Source organism: Dryas octopetala, chromosome 1 (genome assembly GCF_963921425.1).
Source record: "Dryas octopetala chromosome 1, drDryOcto1.1, whole genome shotgun sequence".
In the NCBI taxonomy this organism is placed as follows: Eukaryota; Viridiplantae; Streptophyta; class Magnoliopsida; order Rosales; family Rosaceae; genus Dryas; species Dryas octopetala.
The window spans coordinates 29,673,188-29,695,271 of record NC_141366.1 but is presented as its reverse complement, the minus strand read 5'-3'; the positions used below and the strand labels follow the sequence as shown (position 1 = coordinate 29,695,271).

The 22,084-nt window shown below is 37.9% G+C and overlaps 4 protein-coding genes across 4 annotated transcripts; 3 read left to right on the top strand and 1 right to left on the bottom strand.

Annotated features, from left to right (window-relative positions):
- The first annotated feature begins 281 nt into the window (after positions 1 to 281).
- LOC147299618 (pentatricopeptide repeat-containing protein At2g22410, mitochondrial-like) lies at positions 282 to 2,312 on the top strand. Its single transcript, XM_086231413.1, is given in 1 exon segment — positions 282 to 2,312. A coding segment is annotated over 1 exon segment (2,031 nt).
- Positions 2,313 to 6,322: 4,010 nt separating this feature from the next.
- Positions 6,323 to 6,961, top strand: LOC147299617 (protein FAR1-RELATED SEQUENCE 5-like). The gene has a single exon (XM_086231402.1). The coding sequence runs from the start codon at positions 6,323 to 6,325 to the stop codon at positions 6,959 to 6,961; it is 639 nt and encodes a 212-aa protein (XP_086087528.1).
- A 5,047-nt stretch (positions 6,962 to 12,008) lies between these two features.
- On the top strand, positions 12,009 to 13,934 carry LOC147299616 (protein FAR1-RELATED SEQUENCE 9-like). The gene is made up of 3 exons (XM_086231379.1): positions 12,009 to 13,678; positions 13,772 to 13,833; positions 13,891 to 13,934. The coding sequence occupies exons 1-3, from the start codon at positions 12,009 to 12,011 to the stop codon at positions 13,932 to 13,934; spliced, it is 1,776 nt and encodes a 591-aa protein (XP_086087505.1).
- A 6,016-nt stretch (positions 13,935 to 19,950) lies between these two features.
- On the bottom strand, positions 19,951 to 21,012 carry LOC147299615 (uncharacterized). The gene has a single exon (XM_086229640.1). It carries the CDS (start codon positions 21,010 to 21,012, stop codon positions 19,951 to 19,953), a length of 1,062 nt encoding a protein of 353 aa, XP_086085766.1.
- Positions 21,013 to 22,084: the final 1,072 nt, after the last annotated feature.

Below are 22,084 nucleotides of genomic sequence, written 5' to 3'. Positions count from 1 at the left end.
AAATTTCAGTCTTCAGTTTCAGTTGACACAAAATGAAATTCATATATTGAATAGAGGCTTGAGGTATAGTTGGAGTATTTAGCTAAAATTTTCGCTAATTTTTATTTGGATATGGATAATACTTTCTGGTTCGATTATTAACGCCTCCTTTGTTTTGTTAGTGAAATTTTTGTATTTTGAGCCGTGAGTTAACGTTCCACGGGCCAGGTTTCATTACCTATCAGCATTTCCCACCAATTACACCCAGATGCCGACACTCAAATATATTGGTCATCCTCTCAATGTTCAACCTCAGACCTCCACGCTTGGTTGCTAAGCATGTCTCAGCCTCTCTCCTTTCCTTCTTCCACACCCGCTCTCTCTCACCCCACAAAGACAAACCCACCAATTGGAACACAACCCACACATTTGTTCAAACAAACCCACTTCTCTCCCTATTAGAAACATGTAAATCCATGTCCCAGTTGAAGCAAATCCAAACCCAAATGACCCTTACCGGGTTAATCTCAGATGGGTTTGCTTCCAGTCGCCTTATCACCTTTTGTGCGCTTTCCGAGTCGCAAAATCTTGATTATGGTACTAAGATTTTGTACAATATGCAAAACCCAAATGTTTTTTCTTGGAATGTGGTCATTAGAGGGTATTCGGAGAGTGTTAATCCGAGAGAAGCGCTTGTGTTGTATAAGAAAATGTTGGGAAATGGTAGGTCGAGACCGGATAACTATACTTACCCATTATTGTTGAAAGTTTGTGCTAATTTGTCGTTGAATGTTATGGGTCGTGAGGTTCTTGGGCATGTGTTGCAATTGGGTTTATATTTGGATATGTTTGTTCACAATGCGGTGATTCATATGCTTGTTTCATGTAGAGAATTAAAGGCGGCACGTAAGGTGTTTGATGAAAGTTCTGTGAGAGATTTGGTTTCTTGGAATTCTTTGGTTAATGGTTATGTTCGATGTGGGTTGGCGTGCGAGGCATTAAGGATTTATCAAGAAATGGCGGTGGAGGGAGTTAAGCCAGATGAAGTTACAATAATTGGGATGGTTTCTTCTTGTGCCCAATTAGAGGATTTGAATCGTGGGAGAGAATTTCATCGGTTTATTGAAGAAAACGGACTAAGTTTGAATGTTCCTCTTGCTAATGCGCTTATGGACATGTATATGAAGTGTGGGAATCTTGAGGCAGCGCAAGCACTATTTGACAATATGACCAAGAAAACCATTGTCTCATGGACTACAATGATAGTGGGATATGCCAAATCTGGGTTTTTGGACATTGCTCGCAAGCTTTTGTATGATATGCCAGAGAAGAATGTTGTGCCATGGAATGCAATGATAAGTGGCTATGTTCAAGCCAAACAAAGCAAGAAGGCTTTGGCTCTATTTCATGAAATGCAAGCAAGTAATATATATCCTGATGAAATAACCATGGTTAGCTGCTTATCGGCATGCTCACAACTTGGAGCACTTGATATTGGAATATGGATTCACCATTATATTGAAAAATATGGTCTTTCTTTGAATGTTGCTTTGGGGACTGCCCTTGTTGACATGTATGCTAAATGTGGGAACATCACCAAGGCTCTCAAGGTTTTCTGGGACTTGCCAGGAAGAAACACTTTGACTTGGACAGCTATTATTTGTGGTTTAGCCCTTAACGGACATGCCCATGATGCCATATCTTACTTTGCAGAGATGATAAAGACAAGATTGATGCCAGATGAGATCACCTTTCTTGGGGTATTATCAGCTTGTTGTCATGGAGGTTTGGTTGAAGAGGGTCGTATATATTTTTCCTTAATGAAAACTAAATTTAATCTTTGTCCCATACTTAAACATTACTCTTGCATGGTGGACCTTCTAGGTAGGGCTGGTCATTTGGAAGAAGCAGAAGAGCTTATCAATGGCATGTCAATTAAGGCAGATGCTGTGGTGTGGGGTGCATTATTCTTTGCTTGTTATATTCATAAAAATATTTTGATGGCAGAAAGAGCAGCTTCCAAGCTTCTCGAGTTGGACCCTCATGATAGTGGAGTTTACATTTTGCTTGCAAAAATGTATAGGGAATCAAATATGTGGGAGGAGGCAGGGAAGGCGCAAAATATGATGAAGGAGAGAGGAGTAGAGAAGACTCCTGGTTGCAGCTCAATTGAGGTCAATGGCATTGTATATGAGTTTATTGTCAGAGACAAATCACACCCTTGGACGAAACAGATATATGATTGTTTAGTTCAGTTAACAAGACAAATAGAGCTTGTTGGTTGTATATCTGCAGTTCATGCTGTTTGAAATGACTTTCTCCTTGGTTCTTAATTTAGGCAACAAATTTGAATTAGCAGGTAAAGGAGGAGTGCATGTGAAGTGTCCTTCATTTCAAACTGCTAGACAACGTGCAAAGAATGCATTTTAAGAGTGTAGTTTGCTTTGAAGTGATCTAAATTAAAGAGTATCTAGAACAAAATCTGGACAGCCATACAATTGCAACAATTGAAGAACTTCTCTATTCTTTGGTGCTTCTACTCTGGTATGAACCTTTAGGAGCTGCTTTTTTGTTTTTTGTTTTTTTTGCCCCTCTTCCTTCTGGATTGACATTTTTCCTTAACAAAAATTAATAATAGGGCAAGTTTCCTGAATGCAATTTGTTTTTGTGTTTATTATACTGACCATGCTTTTTGCACTAATGTCAGGGGTTCTTACAAGGAAAACATGATAGCTGTTCTTCACCAGCACCAAAATATTTTCAAGGTTGCTAGCCAAGTACATCTCAGTTCCATCCTTTGTCAAGGTATTCAAAGTTGCTTCATTGACTTTTGAAGGGCTGCTATTTATCAAAGCTAATTTCCACAAGGTAATGGGCCATTACTTGCCACAGAATTCAATATTGCACTTTCTAGAAATTGTCATTTTTATGGGAACTTTTTCTCTCAGATGAGCATGAAATGGACTTCGATCAATTTGGGATACTTATAAAAGTAAAGTTCAGGTGCTTGCATTTTCGTTCCTGTTTACATATACTTTCATGGCACTACTTATTTGCGTTTGGAAGTTTAATTTATGACCTGATATAGTAGATTACCATTTATAGCTGGAAAAGTCATTAGGATAGAGACGTCTTTTTCATTGGATTATTTCTGCCTTTACTGTCTTGTGAGAGGTATTCAATTGGTTTAGAGAAGAAGGGAAATCTAGTGCACAATCCCTTAATAAGCTATATTGGATTCGGAACCATGACTAATACCAAATTTGAGATAATGTAAATTAGATCTCTTCCTAACTGCTTGGTTTTCTTTGTCAATCCAATTAATTTGATACACTTAGTACCAATTATTGCTTAATTGAAAGTCTGTCTTAGGTTAATGCGAAGTGTCTGGTTTCTCTTATTGCATTAAATGCTATGTATTCATAGTTTTGATTTGTTATGTGAAATTGTGCTTCTGAATAATTATGTTCACAATTTTATTTTGTTTCACATTATGACCATCAGACAAGCAGGGCAGCTTCAAGTTCTAAGTGCCCACCATCAATCTGGACGGGTATTACACTAACTATATTATTCAGTTCTTGATTTGACTACAACTGTTTTGCCTTACCGTGCCTTGAAATTTCCATTTCCTAGGAGCGTTCAGTTTCAAATATACTTTATCTTGTTTCTCTTCAAGACCTTACAAACTGCCCATTTAGGGTGGTTGATGAGATAAATCAAGGTTGGTTACACAAGAGTGTTTATTTTTTATTTTTTTATTTTTTCCGTTAGATCAAGCTCCATGTATCTCAGAATAAGTCATTGTTGCATTTGATATTTTCTCAGGGATGGATCCTATAAATGAAAGAAAGATGTTCCAGCAGTTAGTAAGAGCAGCATCTCAACCAAATACACCACAGTAAGAGTAGATATGCATAACCTATGATAATTATCTGTCTCTATTTTGCTCTGTTTTAGAAGGTGCCTTTTTTGTTCTCATACTCAACTATTTTACTTGAAAAACTAGAAATACTTGTATATTATAATGTATCTTCATTAATGTAGGCAATGTTAAATTATTATGTTTGCCTGAGTGAGCAAGTCCATAGTCCATACCATTGCCAATTAGGGGTTGTCATAATACTTATAAACATGAAGGGTAGAGGTGCATAATAACAATTATAAGAATGAGTACAAGAATGAAACTTCTTGTAGAAGTATTTGGTCCTATAATCACCAACCTTGTGGAATAATGTTATTGTAGTTCACTATACATGACAAGGATAACAAGTGTAGTCAATGTCCCATTGTGCAAATTCTCTTTTAGCTGGTCTGTCTATGCTGTATGTAGCAGAATGTTGAGGGGCAATCTAATAATTTACATGGTACAGAATTTAGGTTAGTGACAAGCCAATAGAGGGTATGAGCATTTTCGATTATTGTCCTAAACACTGTAGTTCACAAAGCAAATTCTGCTTCTCATATGCATTCAAAGTTTTAAAAGGTGACTTAAGCATTGGTTTCTGTCAACGTTAATCAGGTGTTTCTTGCTTACCCCAAAGTTGCTACCAGATCTGGAATACAGTGAAGCATGCAGCATCTTGAATATAATGAATGGCCCTTGGATCGAGCAGCCGGCGAAAGGTAAAAGTGATATTTAAAGTCAATATTTTCTATTGATATGTTGAAACTTATCAACTTCTCACCTAAAATTCAATATTTTTTGTTAATTCAGTCTGGAGGGGTGGTGATTGTTGGGGAAGTGTCATAGGCTTAGTAGGAAAAAGCCAATGCTGAAATTACAATTACATTTTAAATGTTCATCAATCAGGAATTTTGTGAAGGGCACCCAAAGATAGCTGGCTTAGTCCATCAGAAGTAAGCAGCATTTTCTCTCGAATCAGGTGGCACTGTACAAATTATTTTCCATTGTTCATCCCTTGTAAATTAATCAATGTTACCCCTTCATAAAGATGACCTTCCCAAATAGTAGTTGCTGGTATGAGGGTCTAGTCTCAATTCATAGGAATGCCTTGTATTTATGCAGAAAGGAATCAATTGGGCATTAGCAAACCAAAAAAGCGTTATACTTAGGAGCAACAAGGATTTGGTTAATGGTTTTATCGCTTGCTATTGATTGTCGAGTGTCTTGAAGATAAATTTTCATATGCGAAGCCTTGTTTCAAAGTCAGGGCCTTTGATCTGAAAAAGAAATGCATTTCAGTTTTAAAAAAAAAAGGGTAAAAGGGTAATGCATTTGAGATTCGTCCCTCGCTCCCTTGTGCTTTTGATTAAAACGTGTAGTGCAAGTGAACATGAAGTGTGCATATGTAATTATACATGTACAGGACTTGGTGGATATGATGCATGCTCGATTAAGTTGATTCTTTATATTGTGAAACCAATGATCTTCCACAGAATTCAGTGTACATCGTTTTCTTATTGTTAAAATGACATGTTCATTTCCTGGCCAAAAAAAAAAAATGACATGTTCATTTAACGCGGTACAAGTGTGGACATCAGCAGTGCTCTGCTGCCAGACGTCTGGGAGGGGGATTTTGCGCGACTAAATACATCTCAGCCGCTCATTTGATTTTAATTGAATCATGTGGCTGGTAATTGATGCAGTGTTTAACACAACTTTGGACTGCACGTGTCCCAATAAATTAAAATAATCATTTTCTCCCTCATGTAGTGTTAAAATAAAATAAAATTAAAACCTTTTTTTCTCTCTCTTGCCCACTCTCTCTCCTGCCCAGCTGCCCTATCTGATCCCGTCTTTTGCCATTCCCCCAAAATTCTAACAGTTTTCTCCCGCCTTTTCCCTCTGTCCCTCTCGCGTTCGTCAAAAACCCACGATACCCAGAACATTTTAGCCATGGCTACCAAATAGCATTCTCTCCATTCGAATCCAAAATTGAAAATCTTTTCCTCTCTTTCAATCAATGTTAGCTTCTGTTCTCTCCACTATCTCAACACACATATTAATTTCTGCTGTTAATAGCTTAAATTGGCGCCGGGTATGCTTTTCCATCCTTCAAAAAGCTCTTCTTTGTTTCATCAAGACCAATATAATGTATTTTGTTACTGTTAATTCAAAGTTCATAATCTTTCTTCCAGTGATTTATCTACAAAAATTGAAAATCTTGTTAGGGGAAAAGAGAATGTTATTATTGCTAGAAATAACTCTGTATTAGAAAAAAGAGGGGTAAAAAAACCTACAGACTTCCTACGTTCTTTAAAAAGAAAAAATTATGAATTTATGATTAAGTATTCTTTATCATGCATTTTTTTTTATTAATACCATTTGTACAAATGTTAAATTACCTTTTCTCTTATTAACTCAGTTTTACCAATTAGGATGGAAGAACAATCTGTGGCTAACTTGTATACTCCCCAAGTTTCAGAGAATATAAAACCCAAAGTTGGGCAGGAATTCAATTCAGAAGATGAGGCATATGCTTTTTATAATGCATATGCAAAAGAAGCTGGTTTTGGTACAAGGATGGATTCGAGTAAGAGGAATAAGGCTGGTGAATTAATTTGGAAGCAATATTGTTGTTCCAAAGAAGGCAGTAAGGATGACACCTATCAGAAGAAAAAGAAAATTAAAATGGATAACAATGTTGAAAGCAACTTCGTCAACTCTGGGAGAAATAGAGGAATACAGCGTACAGGTTGCATGGCAAAGATCACCATATATAAGGGTCGCTCATCAGACAAGTGGGTTGTTAGTACATTTGTTGAGGACCACAATCACGCACGTACATCTCCAACCAAAGTTCATTTATTAAGGTCACACCGAAAGGTGTCGGAAGTGAAGAAGGTTTTGACAAAGCATTTTGCTAGTGTAAATGTTTCTACCAGTCAGCAAATTGGTATAATGGAGATTGAAGCAGGTGGGATTCAAAATGTTGGGTGCATTGAAAAAGACATTAGAAATTATGAAAGAGATTTGAGAGAAGAATTGAAAGGATATGATGCAGATGAAACGATTTGACTTCCCCAGGATAATACTACTGAGGTTAGATGCATTGTATTTATAATATCACTGCAAGTGTTGTACACGTTTTGGAGTTTACAGAGAAAGCATATAGCATAAGCAATAGTAATCAGTAAGCCAACAAAACTTATCTGATAGCTATGCTAGAGTTACAGAGGGATGCAATAACTAAGAATAAAACCCACATGCTGAAATCAACAGATAACTATGATGTACAAGACCGGGCTGGGCTTGAAGATGATGGGCCTGAAGTATCTTCTTTACGCCCCCGCAAGCTGAACGGGACGGAACGAACAGGAAGCTTGGAGGCCAGTTCTTGAAACCGAGAAGAGGGCAATCCTTTGGTCAAAATATCTGCAAGTTGATCATGAGAAGAAACAAACCGGACAGCAAGTTCATTGCGGACCACCTTCTCACGAGTATAATGATAATCCACCTCCACATGTCGGGTGCGAGAGTGAAAAATTGGATTAGAAGCAAGAGAAATAGCGCTGACATTATCACACCATAAATAAGGCTTAGAAAGAGGCAAACGAAGATCCCGAAACAAGTGCCGTAACCAAGATATAGACACAGCGGTATAGGCAAGTTGCCGATATTCAGCTTCGGTACTGGAACTAGAAACACCACGTTGTTTCTTAGATTGCCAAGCAATTAAATTAGGACCCAAATATAAACAATAACCACCAGTAGATATTCGATCATCCGGATCACCGGCAAAATCCGCATCACAAAATCCGTTAATGCGTAAAGAACCTGAAGTATAAAGAAGGCCATGAGAAATAGTGCCCTTCACATATCGAAGAATGCGTTTTACAGCAGCCCAATGAGTAGTTGTAGGAGCATGGAGAAATTGACACACTTGATTAACTGCAAAGGTGATATCAGGACGAGTAATGGTGAGATATTGAAGAGCACCCACAGCACTCCTATAAGAAAACGGGTCAGCCAGAAGAACACCATCATGAATACTCAATCGAGTGGTAGTACAGGGAGTGGAAACAGGTTTGGCATGAAGCATATCCATTTTGAGAAGCAGATCACGCACATACTTTTCTTGGTTAAGAAACATTTCAGTAGCTGATCGTTGGACAGCAACACCTAAAAAATAATGTAAATTCCCAAGGTCTTTCATAGAGAAAAGACACCCAAGCTGAGAAATGAGATGATTAATGGTAACAATGTCAGTCCCAGTAATAAGAATATCATCCACATAAATAAGCAAATAGACCACAACAGAACCATGATGATATGTAAAAAGAGAAGGATCAGCAGAGGAAGGCTGAAACCCCAATTCCTCCAAGTAAGTAGAAAAACAGGAGAACCAAGCCCGAGGGGCCTGCTTAAGACCATATAGAGAACGATTGAGTTTACAAATATAATTGGGTTTAGCGGAATCTTCAAATCCACGAGGTTGCTTCATATAAACATGCTCAGATATATACCCATGCAAGAATGCATTTTGCACATCTAATTGCTTAACCGGCCAATTAAAACTAACAGCAAGAGCCAAAATCAACCGTATAGTGGTGTGCTTGACCACAGGGCTAAAAGTTTCACCATAATCAATACCTTCTTGCTGATGAAAACCATTTGCAACTAAACGAGCCTTATAACGCTCAACCGTACCATCCGATTTACGCTTAATGCGAAAAACCCATTTATTGGGAAGAAGATTAACATCAGACCGAGGAGAAACTAAAGTCCAAGTACCAGCACGTTGAAGAGCATCAAATTCAAGTTGCATGGCCTTTCGCCAAACCTCATGCTTGTGTGCCTGTAAGAAAGAACTAGGTTCCACATCAAGATAGTTAGATAAAGATGTTAATGCCCACTTAGGATTCGGTTTGACAATACCATCCTTACCACGAGTTTGCATGGAGTGTGTATTGGTGATGGGAGGTGGATCGTGATCAGAATGAGTAGACAAGGAAGTAGGAAGCGAGGAGGCAACGGCCGGACTACAAGAACCAGGCGGTGGTGCAACTGCCGGACTGGAACAACAAGGCACAGACGCCCCACTCTCAGGAACTGAAAGAGAAGCCGACTCAGACCCATCAGGAGATGGCGGGGAACGAAAATCTGGAGACGGGAAGCCCAAAGAAACACGGGAAGAACTGACCCGTGGAGAGGATCCTGGACGCACGGAGGGAGAGAACCCAGGCTGTGGCTGAGAGACAACAGTCCGAGTGATAGACTGAACTAGAGGAGAGTCAGAAACGGATGGGCCTGGACCAGAAGAGAGGGGCGAGGCCGAGATGGGAGAGAGCAGATCCGGCTGGGACACCACCTGGGCAGAAGAAGAAAAAGTTAGACTTGTAGCAGACAAAGAAGGTAGTAATTTAAACGGAAAAAGGGTCTCATCAAACTGAACATGGCGAGATAAATAAATCCTACATGTGACATGATCAAGGCAACGGTAGCCTTTGTGATTTAACGAATAACCAAGAAAAACACACTGTTGAGAACGAAAAGCAAACTTTTGAGAATTATAAGGTCGAAGATAAGGATAGCAAGCACAACCAAAAACCTTGAAAAACGAATAATCAGGTTGGCGGTTAAACAATTTTTCATATGGAGACAAATTATGGAGACGAGAGCTAGGCAGACGATTGATAAGAAAAGTAGCAGAATGCAAAGCATCAACCCAATAAGATAATGGCATGTGGGCATGAGCAAGTAAAGTTAAAGTGGTGTCAATAAGATGACGATGTTTTCTTTCAGCAACACCATTTTGTTCAGGATGATGAGGACAAGTAATTTTATGAAAGATACCATTGTCTTTTAGAATATTTTGAAATCGAGCACTCATATACTCACCACCCCCATCAGTTTGCAAATTTTTAATAGAAGTGGAAAAATGATTAGACACATACTTAAGAAAGAAACAAAAGACATCATAAACCTCATGCTTTTTGCGTAAAGGAAAAACCCATGTGTATTTAGTAAAGTGGTTAACAAAATTAACATAGTAAAAATAACCATCATTAGATAAAAGAGAAGATGTCCATACATCAGAATGCACTAACTCAAAAGGAAATTTAGCAATAAAATTTGAAGAGCCAAAAGGTAACTTCGTAGATTTCCCAAGAGGACAAGAGCCACAAAAAGGCATATCCTTTATTGAATATCCTAGACTAGAACTCAAAAAATGTAAAACAGCAGAAGATGGATGTCCTAAACGCTCATGCCACCGATGCGCATTAACTTTATGAGAGAAATAAGCTTTGAATGAGGAACCAGGAAGAATGATGGGATAAAGACCATTTCTACTCGAGCCTTGGAAAATGATCTTCCCCGAGATTCGATCCTTCAGACAAAAGAAATCAGGAGAAAGTAAGAGATCACAATTATTATCCTTAAGAAATTGATGGACAGAAAGTATATTAGCAGAAGCATGTGGAGAGTAGAGAAGAGTAGAAAGAGAAAAGGATTTGGAGTTATGAAAGAATTGGTGAGAACCAATCTTATGAATATCCAAACCTGAACCGGTAATGACACCACCAACAGCATCTCCATGGAAGTCACGTGGCTGATGAAGGTTGTCAAGATTGTGGGTGATGTGAGCATTAGCACCGGTATCCAACAACCATTGATTTGAATCCTGTCCACCATGTGTAGTAGCAGCCATAGCAGAGAGTTTGCTAGTAGGAACGCGTCCTTCATATGCATGGTTCATGCGTTGATAGCAGTCAATAGCAGAATGACCAAGTCTCCCACAAATTTGGCACTGAGGACGCCCACTGTTAGGAGAGAAAGTAGAGTTGGAGTGGCTGCCAACTGATGAACCAGAAGAGGAGGAACCATGTGGAGCGGGACCAAGAACAGAGGAATTGCGGGTACTAAAAGAACTTGAACCACCTGCAGTAAACATACCTGGAGTAGTGCGTCGGTGAGGAAAATATTGATTTGTAGCAGGTCCGTGAGCGAACACAGAAGGAGACTCAGAAACCCAAGGTCCCTGGTGAGTATTAAATCCTCGCCCAAACCCAGCACTGGGAAAACGATTATTAAAGCCACCACGACCTCCACGGCCGCGTCCACGATTTGCTGCCATAACTTGCAGCTGTGGTTCAATCTCATGACTGAGAAGGCCTTGGTTTCGATACCTACGTTCAGCAGTTAAGAGTAGTGATTCAAGACCTTCAAGGGAAATCAAATCATCACGAGCTTGAACAGAGCTAACCGCATTATCATATAATGGACCAACTCCATCCATAATAATAGAAACAAGTTCAGTGTCAGGAACCCGTTGTCCTACCACAGATAAAAGATCGGCAAGACGATTAATTTTGTCAAAATAGGCAGAAATAGAAGCATCACCCCGAGTGGTACGCAATAATTCATTGCGCAAGGCCAGAATTCTATGCTGAGATTGAGAAGCATAACGGGCTTCAAGGGCCGTCCAGGTATCGTGCGCACAAGTACTGAGAGCAACTCCACCCAAAATAGGTTCAGAGAGTGAAGTATTAATAAAGATAAGAACAGTTTGATCTTTCTGAATCCATTCTTCAAACGCAGGATTCACCATATCGCCTTCAAGAAAGGTAGGCGGACACTTATTAGAGCCGTCAATAAAACTCCATAAACCTCTACTTTTGATGAGAGGAGTAACCTGAGCACGTCAAGCCAGGTAGTTGTGTTTAGTGAGTTTGACAGGAACAGTAGGGAAAGCTGAAGAAAAAACTGTGGTGGTAGTAGTGGACATAGTTGAATTGACATCGTTGGCCATAGTAGAGATGAACGGTGATGTTGGTATGATAGGTGTTTGATTTTGACTAATGACTGGAGTTTCAGAAGCGGAAGACATGATATATGGCAAGAGTATTGAGAGAAAAAGAAAAGAAAGAAGCAGAGTTTTGTCGTGTGACTTACTGCTCTGATACCATGAAACGATTTGACTTCCTCAGGATAATACTACTGAGGTTAGATGCATTGTATTTATAATATCACTGCAAGTGTTGTACACGTTTTGGAGTTTACAGAGAAAGCATATAGCATAAGCAATAGTAATCAGTAAGCCAACAAAACTTATCTGATAGCTATGCTAGAGTTACAGAGGGATGCAATAACTAAGAATAAAACCCACATGCTGAAATCAACAGATAACTATGATGTACAAGACCGGGCTGGGCTTGAAGATGATGGGCCTGAAGTATCTTCTTTAGCAGAAACATTATATGAGTATTTCATGGCTGAACAAGAAAAAAATCCCTCTTTTTATTTTGTGTTTGATAAAGACGATGAACACCGAATGACTCGTTGTTTTTGGGCTGATCCCACTGCTAGAAGAGCATACAATTTTTTCGGGGATGTAGTGGTGTTTGACACAACATACAACACTAAAAAGTATAGCATGATTTTTGCTCCACTTACCGGGGTTAACCACCATGGTCAAACCATAATCCTTGGCTGTGGCTTTTTGAATGATGAGAAGACAGAGTCCTTTGTTTGGTTATTTAAGCAATGGCTCAAGGCTATGCCTAAGGGTCCTCCCCAGATTATTATAACAGATCAAGATCCAGCAATAGCAAAGGCCATAGTTGAAGTTCTTCCATTAACATTCCATCGTTATTGCATATGGCATATCATGAACAAATTTTCAGAAAAGATTGGACCAGTCAAGCATCAACAGTCTTATCATTCTTTTAAAGCTAGCGTATGGGATTCTGATACTCCAGAACAGTTTGAATCTAGTTGGAAAGATGTTTTGCACAGAAGTAAATTGGAAGATAATGAATGGCTTTGCACAATGTATGAAATTCGTAGCAGATGGGTCCCTGCATATGTCAAACACATATTTTCTGCAGGAATGTCGAGTAGTCAAAAAGCTGAAAGTTCTCATTCATTCTTTAAAAGGTATATTTCAAAAAATCATTCATTGATGGATTTTATCACACGATTTAACAGGGCACTTAGGCACCAACGACATAAGGAGTTGATTTCTGACCATGTGGATATTAATGAAAAGCCAAAGCTGTTATCTTATTTTCCTATAGAGAAGCAGGTGGCTGAAATTTATACAAAAAGTAAGTTCTTGACCTTCCAGAATGAGTTTCTTGAAAGTCATGCTTACCTAATTAAAATGGTCTGGGATGATGGTGAACAATGTGTTTATCTAGTTGAGAGGGTGGAGGAAGGTGGTTGTAAGGTGAGGGAGCTTGTGTATAATAAGACAAAGGATTTTGTCAACTGTTGTTGTAAAACCTTTGAATTTTTAGGAATCCCATGCAGGCACATGCTGGCATTTTTAAGAGTACAACAAGTTCTACATTTGCCAAATCAATATATCATGCAAAGATGGTCAAAAACAGCAAAATTTGGAAGAGTATGGATTGAAGATGGTGTGGAATTGAAGGATGTGGCAGATAAGTCATTGCTTATGAGGCATACAAAATTATCTCAAATTTCTTCAATTGTGGTTGATGATGCTTCCCTCTTAGAAGAGGGTACTGAACTTTTAGCGAAAGCATTAGATTCAGTTCATAATGAAATAAAAAAACTTAATGCAAGTAAAGGTGTTGGTGGAGTGGCTGTGAAAAAGAAAAATAATTCAGAAAGTCGTATGATCAATGAGCCGCTTCCGGTTAGGGCCAAAGGATGTGAAAAGAGGTATAAGTCATTGAAAGAGAAGGCTATGAATAAAGTTAGACTTTGTCATGGATGTGGACTACGTGGGCATGACAAAAGAAAATGTCCAAAAATGAATGAGAGGTAATAATTTTAATGATGATACTGTTATTTAAAATGTGAATTTACTTTTCTGGTATTATAAACACATACACATGTATCATTTTAATTTTGTAGGGTGGATATTAACGATCACTCTCCCGATGAGTCTAATCAACCAGGTGTTATACCACATACAGGTAGATATTGATAATTTCTCCTAATTGCTCTAATCATTATATATGCTTGTGTTGCAGGGTTTGATTTCAATCATTTAGATTTTGAATATGATTTGAACTAGTGAGATGATTAATTCAAACTTTTTTAACTGCATATCATGTTCTATTTTATTAAGCATTTTAGTAAGCTTCTTTTGCTTTTAGAACCTTGTGAATTCCTTTAAACTGATTGTTCTTTTCCATTTGGTTAAATTATTGCTAATTTTCTACTATTTTTTTGTTGTCGTAGATTTATAGCCTTGGTCAACTTGTCCTCTTTCATAGCTAGTCTTGGTCTTGCTGCACTAGAAGTAAGGAATTCACAAGGAGCTGTACTATTTCTCAAGCTTGCAAGAACATAAACATGACCAATCTCACTGTGTTGGTTTTGGTTGATTTTGAGAATGTAATCCCAACTGTTTCTACATTCAATATTTTGGGTTGCAAATTGTGTAACGAATTAATATTGACTGTTTGAAGAATTATAGTTGACATAGAGAAGCTTAGGCATGAGACACCACTTTGAGCTTTGAAAGAAAGGAAGACATTTCAATTCTTGGATTTAAATGGACAGAATGTTATTTGGATTTGGCAACCATGGCTAAACTTTTACGAGTGTAGTGGGTATTTACTTTTTAACCAACGACCGAAGCCAGGATGATTCAATTAGGGCAGGAGAGAGAAAATGATTATTTTAATTTATTGGGACACGTGCAGTTCAAAGTTGTGTTAAACACTGTATCAATTACCAGCCACATGATTCAATTAAAATCAAATGAGCGGCTGAGATGTATTTAGTCGCGCAAAATCCCCTTCCCAGACGTCTGGCAGTAGAGCACTGCTGGTGTGGACATTTAACTGATTGAACTAAATTAATGCGGTTCATTTAGGCAGTTTATTTTATTTTGTTTTTTTACACAAAAAAGAATCCATAAATCTAATCAATCTTCTATTTGCTGTTTAGTGACATGTTTTTTCGGTACACTTGGGTTTAGGAGAGGGGGGAGGGGTGGTTGAAAGGCCTAAGAAAAGCATAAATAAATTCATGACTTGACGTCCCATTAGGTTATAATATACGAAGGAGGTGTGTTCGAATCACACTTGGTGTTTGACCAAAAACAAAAAAATCACACTTGGTAGCAGAATAGCAGTTTGAAATATCTATATTCAATATATACCTGCCTACATTGAATATAAGTTTTTTTTTTTTTAAATTTTTTTCTACAGTCTAGTTCATAAAATAGAAGGACAGGCCGACTCACCTTTAAAAAACTGGTGATAGGCTGACCCACTTTAATGAAACGCGCGCAACGCGGAAGTCACCGAGTGCTCAGCAATTGTCACTGTGCAACAGTGTCTATTTGAAAATGCATAAAAATAATAATTATAGATCTACCTTATGTCTTTTTTTACATAAACATGTCAAAAACTAATGAAACTAACATAAAACACAAAATTCAAGCTTATTTATGAAGGCACATCCACCTGCGTGTAATAACGTAAAAATAACTGTTACTAATTGTCACTATTTCAAAGTGATAATAATTGCCACTGTTTGACAGTGTTAGTTTAACCAGCAAAACAAAAAAACAACATGTCGAGCACTCAGCACAAAAAACACGAAGTCTGTTATAACGTGATTTATTTGTCAAAAAGTGGACCTATTTGTCATTGCAAGCTTTTGGGTGTGTTTACTTATCATTAAGAGTTATAAAATGAACTTTAAAATCATTAATTGTATATTCAACAATTTAGCATCATTGCAGTTTGGACATTTCTGTTGTCCAACACATTTAAGCATAATCTATGTTAAGTGCAGCCCTACATTACACATTCACAAAAAAAGTCATGTGTGTTGTAAAAATAAAGAACTTTAGAGAGAAAAGATGGGAGAACAGTGTGTCTTTTTCCATTCCATAGAGCCTCTATTTATAAGCTTCAAGTGATAAACATTTACATCAGATAAACATCTTATGATAAATACATTATCACTAAGATAAATACAGGAAAATAAAATGAGTATTTATCTAGCTAATATTATATGATTATCTATGGAGATAAATACATGAAATGTGGTATGTAGTTATCTGATGAGGACATTCACATTATCTGCAACACTCCCCCTTGGATGTCTGCAAATCAATGATAAGCTGCCTCGTTAAAACCTTGCTAGGAAAACCCAGTGGGATAAAACCTAAGCGAAGGAAAAAGAGTACAACCTTGTCTTGATCATTGAAATAGCGTTGGCGTGCTTATGTTGCCTCATTAAAACCTTGCTAGGAAAACCCCTGTGGGATAAAAACCTAGTCGAAGGAAAAAGAGTACAACGCACATATGTCCGATATACTTGGATGCTCCCCCTGATGATTGCATCCATTAATTTGATAGTTGAGAAAATCGACGAAGTCCAATACCATGTACAAATTTCTGAAATGAACATTTTGGTAAGGCTTTGGTGAAGAGATCTGCAAGGTTGTCACAAGAACGGATCTGTTTGACTTCGATTTCCCGATTCTTCTCAAGTTCATGCGTGTAGAAGAATTTTGGTGAAATGTGCTTGGTTCTATCACCTTTGATGTATCCTCCTTTGATTTGAGCAATACAAGCAGCATTATCCTCATACATGATAATTGGAATATCTGTTATTAGAGGTAGATCACACGTACTATGGATATGTCGTATTACTGATCTTAACCAAACACACTCTCGACTTGCTTCGTGGAGGGCAAGTATTTCTGAGTGATTGGAAGATGTAGCAACCAATGTACGTTTGTTTTGTAGATCTCCATGAGATCGCAGTATTTCCACAAGTAAATACATATCCAGTTTGGGAGCGACCTTTGTGCGGGTCGGATAGATATCCAGAGTCCGCATATCCAACAAACTTTGGGCCATTGGGGGATTCACTTGAATAAAATAGGCCCATATCAGTTGTTCCACGAAGATAGCGTAAGATATGCTTAATACCATTCCAATGTCGATGTGTTGAAGTGGAGCTATATCTTGCTAACAAGTTTACCGAAAAAGCTATGTCTGGTCTTGTACATTGTGCTAAGTATAGTAAAGCACCTATTGCACTAAGATATGGTACTTCTGGACCAAGGACCCTTTCATTATCTTCTTTAGGACGAAATGGGTCTTTCTCAGTGTCAAGAGACCGAACAACCATTGGGGTACTCAACGGATGAGCTTTATCCATATTAAAGCGTTTCAATACCTTTTCGGTATATGTTGATTGATGGACAAAGATTCCTTTGTCACAATGCTCGATCTGCAGGCCGAGACAGTATTTGGTTTTTCCAAGGTCTTTCATCTCAAATTCATCTTTTAAGTATTCGGCAGTTTTTATGAGCTCTTCAGAAGTTCCAATTAAGTTCATATCATCGACATAAACTGCCACTATGGCAAAACCATAATTTGACTTCTTTATGAACACACATGGGCATATAGGATCATTGATATACCCTTCTCTTATCAAATATTCACTAAGACGATTGTACCACATTCGTTCAGATTGTTTTAACCCATATAGTGATCGTCTCAATTTGATAGAGTACATATTTCGTGGTTTTGTTTTAATTGCTTCAGGCAATTTGAGTCCTTCTGGGACTTTCATATAAATATCAGCATCCAAATCTCCGTATAAGTATGCAGTAACAACATCCATAAGTTGCATGTCGAGTTTTTCTGAAACTACCAGACTTATCAAATATCTGAATGTGATTGCATCCATAACGGGAGAGTATGTTTCATCAAAGTCAATTCCAGGCCTTTGAGAAAAACCTTGTGCAACGAGTCGTGCTTTATATCTTGCAATCTCATTTTTCTCATTACGCTTTCTCGTAAACACCCACTTGTAACCTACAGGGTTCACATTGTGCGGTGTTTGGACTACAGGTCCAAATACGCCACGTTTTTCTAAAGAGTTCAACTCAGCCTGAATTGCATCTTTCCATTTAGGCCAATCATGCCTATGTCTGCAATCATCAACAGATCTAGGTTCAAGATTATCATCAGCTTTAATGATCTCAGTAGCTACTGCGAATGAAAATATATCATCAATGATCATTTCATCGCGATCCCACAATTCATCATTGCATGCAAAATTTATAGAAATTTCTTTATTGTTAGGTACCTGTGCCTCTTCTGGGGCTTGGGTCTCATTATGGACCATGTCTTGTTCTAAGACTGAACAATCATTAAGTGTGGGTTCGCAATTTTCGCTGGAATTTACTTTTAATTTCCTCTTCCGGGGAACTGTATCTTTTGAACCTATTGGTCTGCCACGCTTCAGGCGTGCAACAGAAGAATCATTTGCTGGCACATTTGATTGTCCAACTGGGACATCAATCCTTGCGGGTGTATTCATAGCTGGTATATGTGATTTTGTCACTTTTGCTATATCTGTAAATGCATCGGGCATTTGATGAGCAATCTTTTGAAGATCAACTATCCGTTGTACTTCATTTTCACATTGCATAGAACGAGGATCAAGATGAGACATAGTGGATACATTCCACGATAATTCACGCCGTTCTTCAGGAACGGTGGTCTTTTCTCCCCCTAACGGCGGGAAGACTGTCTCATCAAAGTGACAATCCGCAAAACGTGCAGTAAAGATATCACCTGTTAAGGGTTCGAGATATCTAATGATAGAGAATGAATCAAAACCAATATATATCCCCAGCCTCCGTTGAGGACCCATTTTAGTGCGTTGTGGAGGTGCAATGGGTACATATACGGCACACCCAAAAGTCCGTAAATGTGAAATATTTGGCTGGCTCCCAAGTGCTAATTGTAAAGGGGAGTATTGATAATCATTCACTGGTCTCAGTCGAACTAATGACGCAGCATGTAAAATAGCATGTCCCCATGCATAAACTGGCAACTTTGATTGCATAAGCAAAGTTCGGGCAATCAATTGAAGGCGCTTGATAAAAGCTTCTGCTAAACCATTTTGGGTATGGACATGAGGAACATGATGTTCAACATCAATGCCAACCGACATACAATAGTCATTAAAGACTTGAGACGTATATTCACCAGCATTGTCAAGTCGAATCGACTTGATAGGATTATCTGGAAACTGGGCTCGTAATTTAATTATCTGAGCCAATAGCCTAGCAAATGCAACATTACGAGTTGACAAGAGGCAAACATGTGACCATCTACTGGATGCGTCAACTAGAACCATAAAATAACGAAATGGACCACATGATGGTTGAATGGGCCCACAAATGTCCCCTTGAATTCTTTGCAGAAATGATGGGGATTCTATATCAAGCTTTAAGGGAGATGGTCTGATAACCAACTTTCCTTGTGAACAAGCTGTGCAAAGTTTTTTATTAGATTCAACCAGATGTTGAGTCGTTAATGGATGCCCACAGGAATTTGAAATAATCCTACGCATCATAGTGAATCCAGGATGACCCAACGGGTCATGCCAAAGCATGAAAATATTTGGGTCAATGAACTTCGGGTTCATGACAGCATGAGCCTCAATAAATTTTATAGTTGTATAATACAACCCAGATGAGAAAGCAGGGAGTTTCTCCAATATACGCTTCTGGCTGTAAATATTGGATGTAATGCAAAGATATTCAGCATTATACTCAGTTGTGGTTTCAATGTGATATCCATTCAAACGAATATCTTTAAAACTAAGCAGATTTCTTCTGGATCTGCTTGAGAATAGAGCATTGCTAATGGACAGTTGAGTTCCATTGGGTAACGTAATATGGGCTCTTCCGGAGCCTTCTATCAGGTTTGCAGAACCTGATATAGTGGTTACCCTAGCTTTTGTTAATGCTATATTGAAAAAATACTTCCTATCTCGAAGTATAGTGTGCGTAGTCGCACTGTCTACAAGACAAATATCTTCGCCATGACTTTGACCACCGCAGTCCATATTTAATGCCTTCCAATAAAATAAATGAAAATAATTACTTTCAATTTAAAGAAATAACCACGACATTTTATTCGATAATAAAAATTATTCTTACAGGTGCAAAACCTGAAAAACAACTAAATAAAAGTAATAGATGCAAATTTGAAACTAATCCTAAGGAAAGCAATAAAACTGATTAAATAAATGACAAATTAATTGGGATGGACAACCCCACCACCAATCATAGCATCAAAAGACTTTGCATCGGTGTCAGTGAAGAAATCAGAGACATCAAGATGACTTATGTCCACTGGGTCTGAAGTGTCCATTGGGTCATGAACTTGGTCAACATAATTGACTTCAACCTTCCTCTTTAAAGAGGCTTGGTAAAGGTCTACCAAGTGCTTGGGCGTGCGACAGGCACGCGACCAATGTCCAGTCCCACCACACCTGTGACAGGCACCCTCAGAAGCTTTAGGGGCTTTGTCTATTTGACCTTTCCCTTTGTCTTGCTTGTTCCACTTCTGGTGGGTATGTGATGCTTGCACATTTTTAAGACCCAAGTTATTATTGCGGCCACTTTGACCATTACGGCGCCCATTACCACTCCCTTGTCCTTGACCACGCCCATAGCCACGACCACGACCACGACTACGGCTACGAGATAAAGTAGCATTCACTTCAGGGAATGCTGCCGCCCCAGTTGGACGGGATTGGTGGTTTCTCATCAGGAGCTCATTGTTTTGCTCAGCAAGGAGAAGACAAGAGATCAGTTCAGAGTACTTCTTGAACCCACGCTCACGGTATTGCTGCTGCAAGAGCACATTTGAAGCATGGAAAGTGGTGAAAGTTTTCTCCAACAGTTCTGCATCAGTAATTTTCTCACCACATAATTTAAGTTGAGAACTGATTCGAAAAAGTGCAGAATTGTACTCAGAAACTGTCTTGAAATCTTGTAGACGCAGATGCATCCAATCATGGCGTGCCTTAGGGAGGATCACAGTTTTCTGGTGATCATATCTCTCTTTCAGATTATCCCAGAGAGTCAGCGGATCCTTGACAGTGAGATACTCACTCTTCAGCCCTTCATGAATATGATGGCGAAGAAAAATCAAGGCTTTGGCACGGTCCTGCGGGGACACTTTATTGCTTTCTTGGATAGTGTTACCAAGATTCATGGATTCAAGATGGATCTCAGTATCAAGGACCCAGGACAAATAGTTCTTTCCAGAGATGTCGAGTTCAACAAATTCTCGTTTGGTCAAGTTCGTCATTTTCTACATAAAGAAAATGAGATATTTAGAACTCATGAAAAATAATTATAGAACTTCAGGTTCTTAATATTTCCAATATATATACACATATACCAAAAACTTCAGGTTTAAGGTAAAAGACGCCATAAATACAATTAGAACTTCAGGTTCTAAAGTCTTCGCATATCTTATTCGAACTTCAGGTTCATAGATATAAGAACATATAAATTTAATTTAGAACTTCAGGTTCTATGGCATAGATTTGAACTTCAGGTTCAAAATATGAATTAACTGAGTAATAAATAATTGATAAAGTAATGGTACAAATAAAAGACTTAGGAACAATAGGAGATAAGTCACGTATGAAAGTATAGCCATATATAAACATGAGTATAATTGCATAAAGAAATTTAATTAAACAACTCATGTAAAGAAATTCATGCAATCGGCCTTGACAGAAAATTTGAATCAAACAGTATTTGATACAAAACAAACAATTAAATTAATTATTTGTATACGTAATAATACTCCAGGTTGAAAATTATTCTCAAATAAAGAAAACTAGAATTAAGCATTCGGTGAGTAAGGTGGAATAATATTCATAATTGTGAACATCTAATTGATTAAAGACAATTAATTGTTTGTCAGATGGTAGATATCCAAAGATATAATAAGAAAATATTAAATGAGAGAAGACTAATTGATTAATTAGATAATCATGCAAGCAGTGTCATGATCTATTAATTTGTTTAATATATCTCTTACTATAAATTGATTAGATTAATCAAAAGCCAAACAATACTTGAAAGAAACAATGTTATAAAAGCATAGCACCAAGTTGTACGATTTATAACATAAACGTAATATTTTTAAGCATAAACGAAAACAAGGAAAAAGATTATAATAACCTGTATTTCCTTATATCAATTTGAGCAATCATTATGCATGCACTCACTCACAGTAGCATTGATTAAAGAAAACACTCACTCATAGTAGCATTGATTAAAGAAACGAACAGGAACAATAAGAGCAATCAAGTTGAGCACACATGCTCTTGCTTCTTATTAATAAAAGCCTCAAAATTGTCATCGGC

What these genes read in the sequence shown, in the direction of transcription:
- LOC147299617 (XM_086231402.1), top strand. Translation starts at nt 6,323, where the DNA reads ATGGAAGAACAATCTGTGGCTAACTTGTATACTCCCCAAGTTTCAGAG.
- LOC147299616 (XM_086231379.1), top strand. Translation starts at nt 12,009, where the DNA reads ATGCTAGAGTTACAGAGGGATGCAATAACTAAGAATAAAACCCACATG. An exon ending in TGTCCAAAAATGAATGAGAG is followed by an intron (nt 13,679 to 13,771) that starts GTAATAATTTTA and finishes TTAATTTTGTAG; the next exon opens with GGTGGATATTAACGATCACT. An exon ending in AGGTGTTATACCACATACAG is followed by an intron (nt 13,834 to 13,890) that starts GTAGATATTGAT and finishes CTTGTGTTGCAG; the next exon opens with GGTTTGATTTCAATCATTTA.
- LOC147299615 (XM_086229640.1), bottom strand. Translation starts at nt 21,012, where the DNA reads ATGACGAACTTGACCAAACGAGAATTTGTTGAACTCGACATCTCTGGA.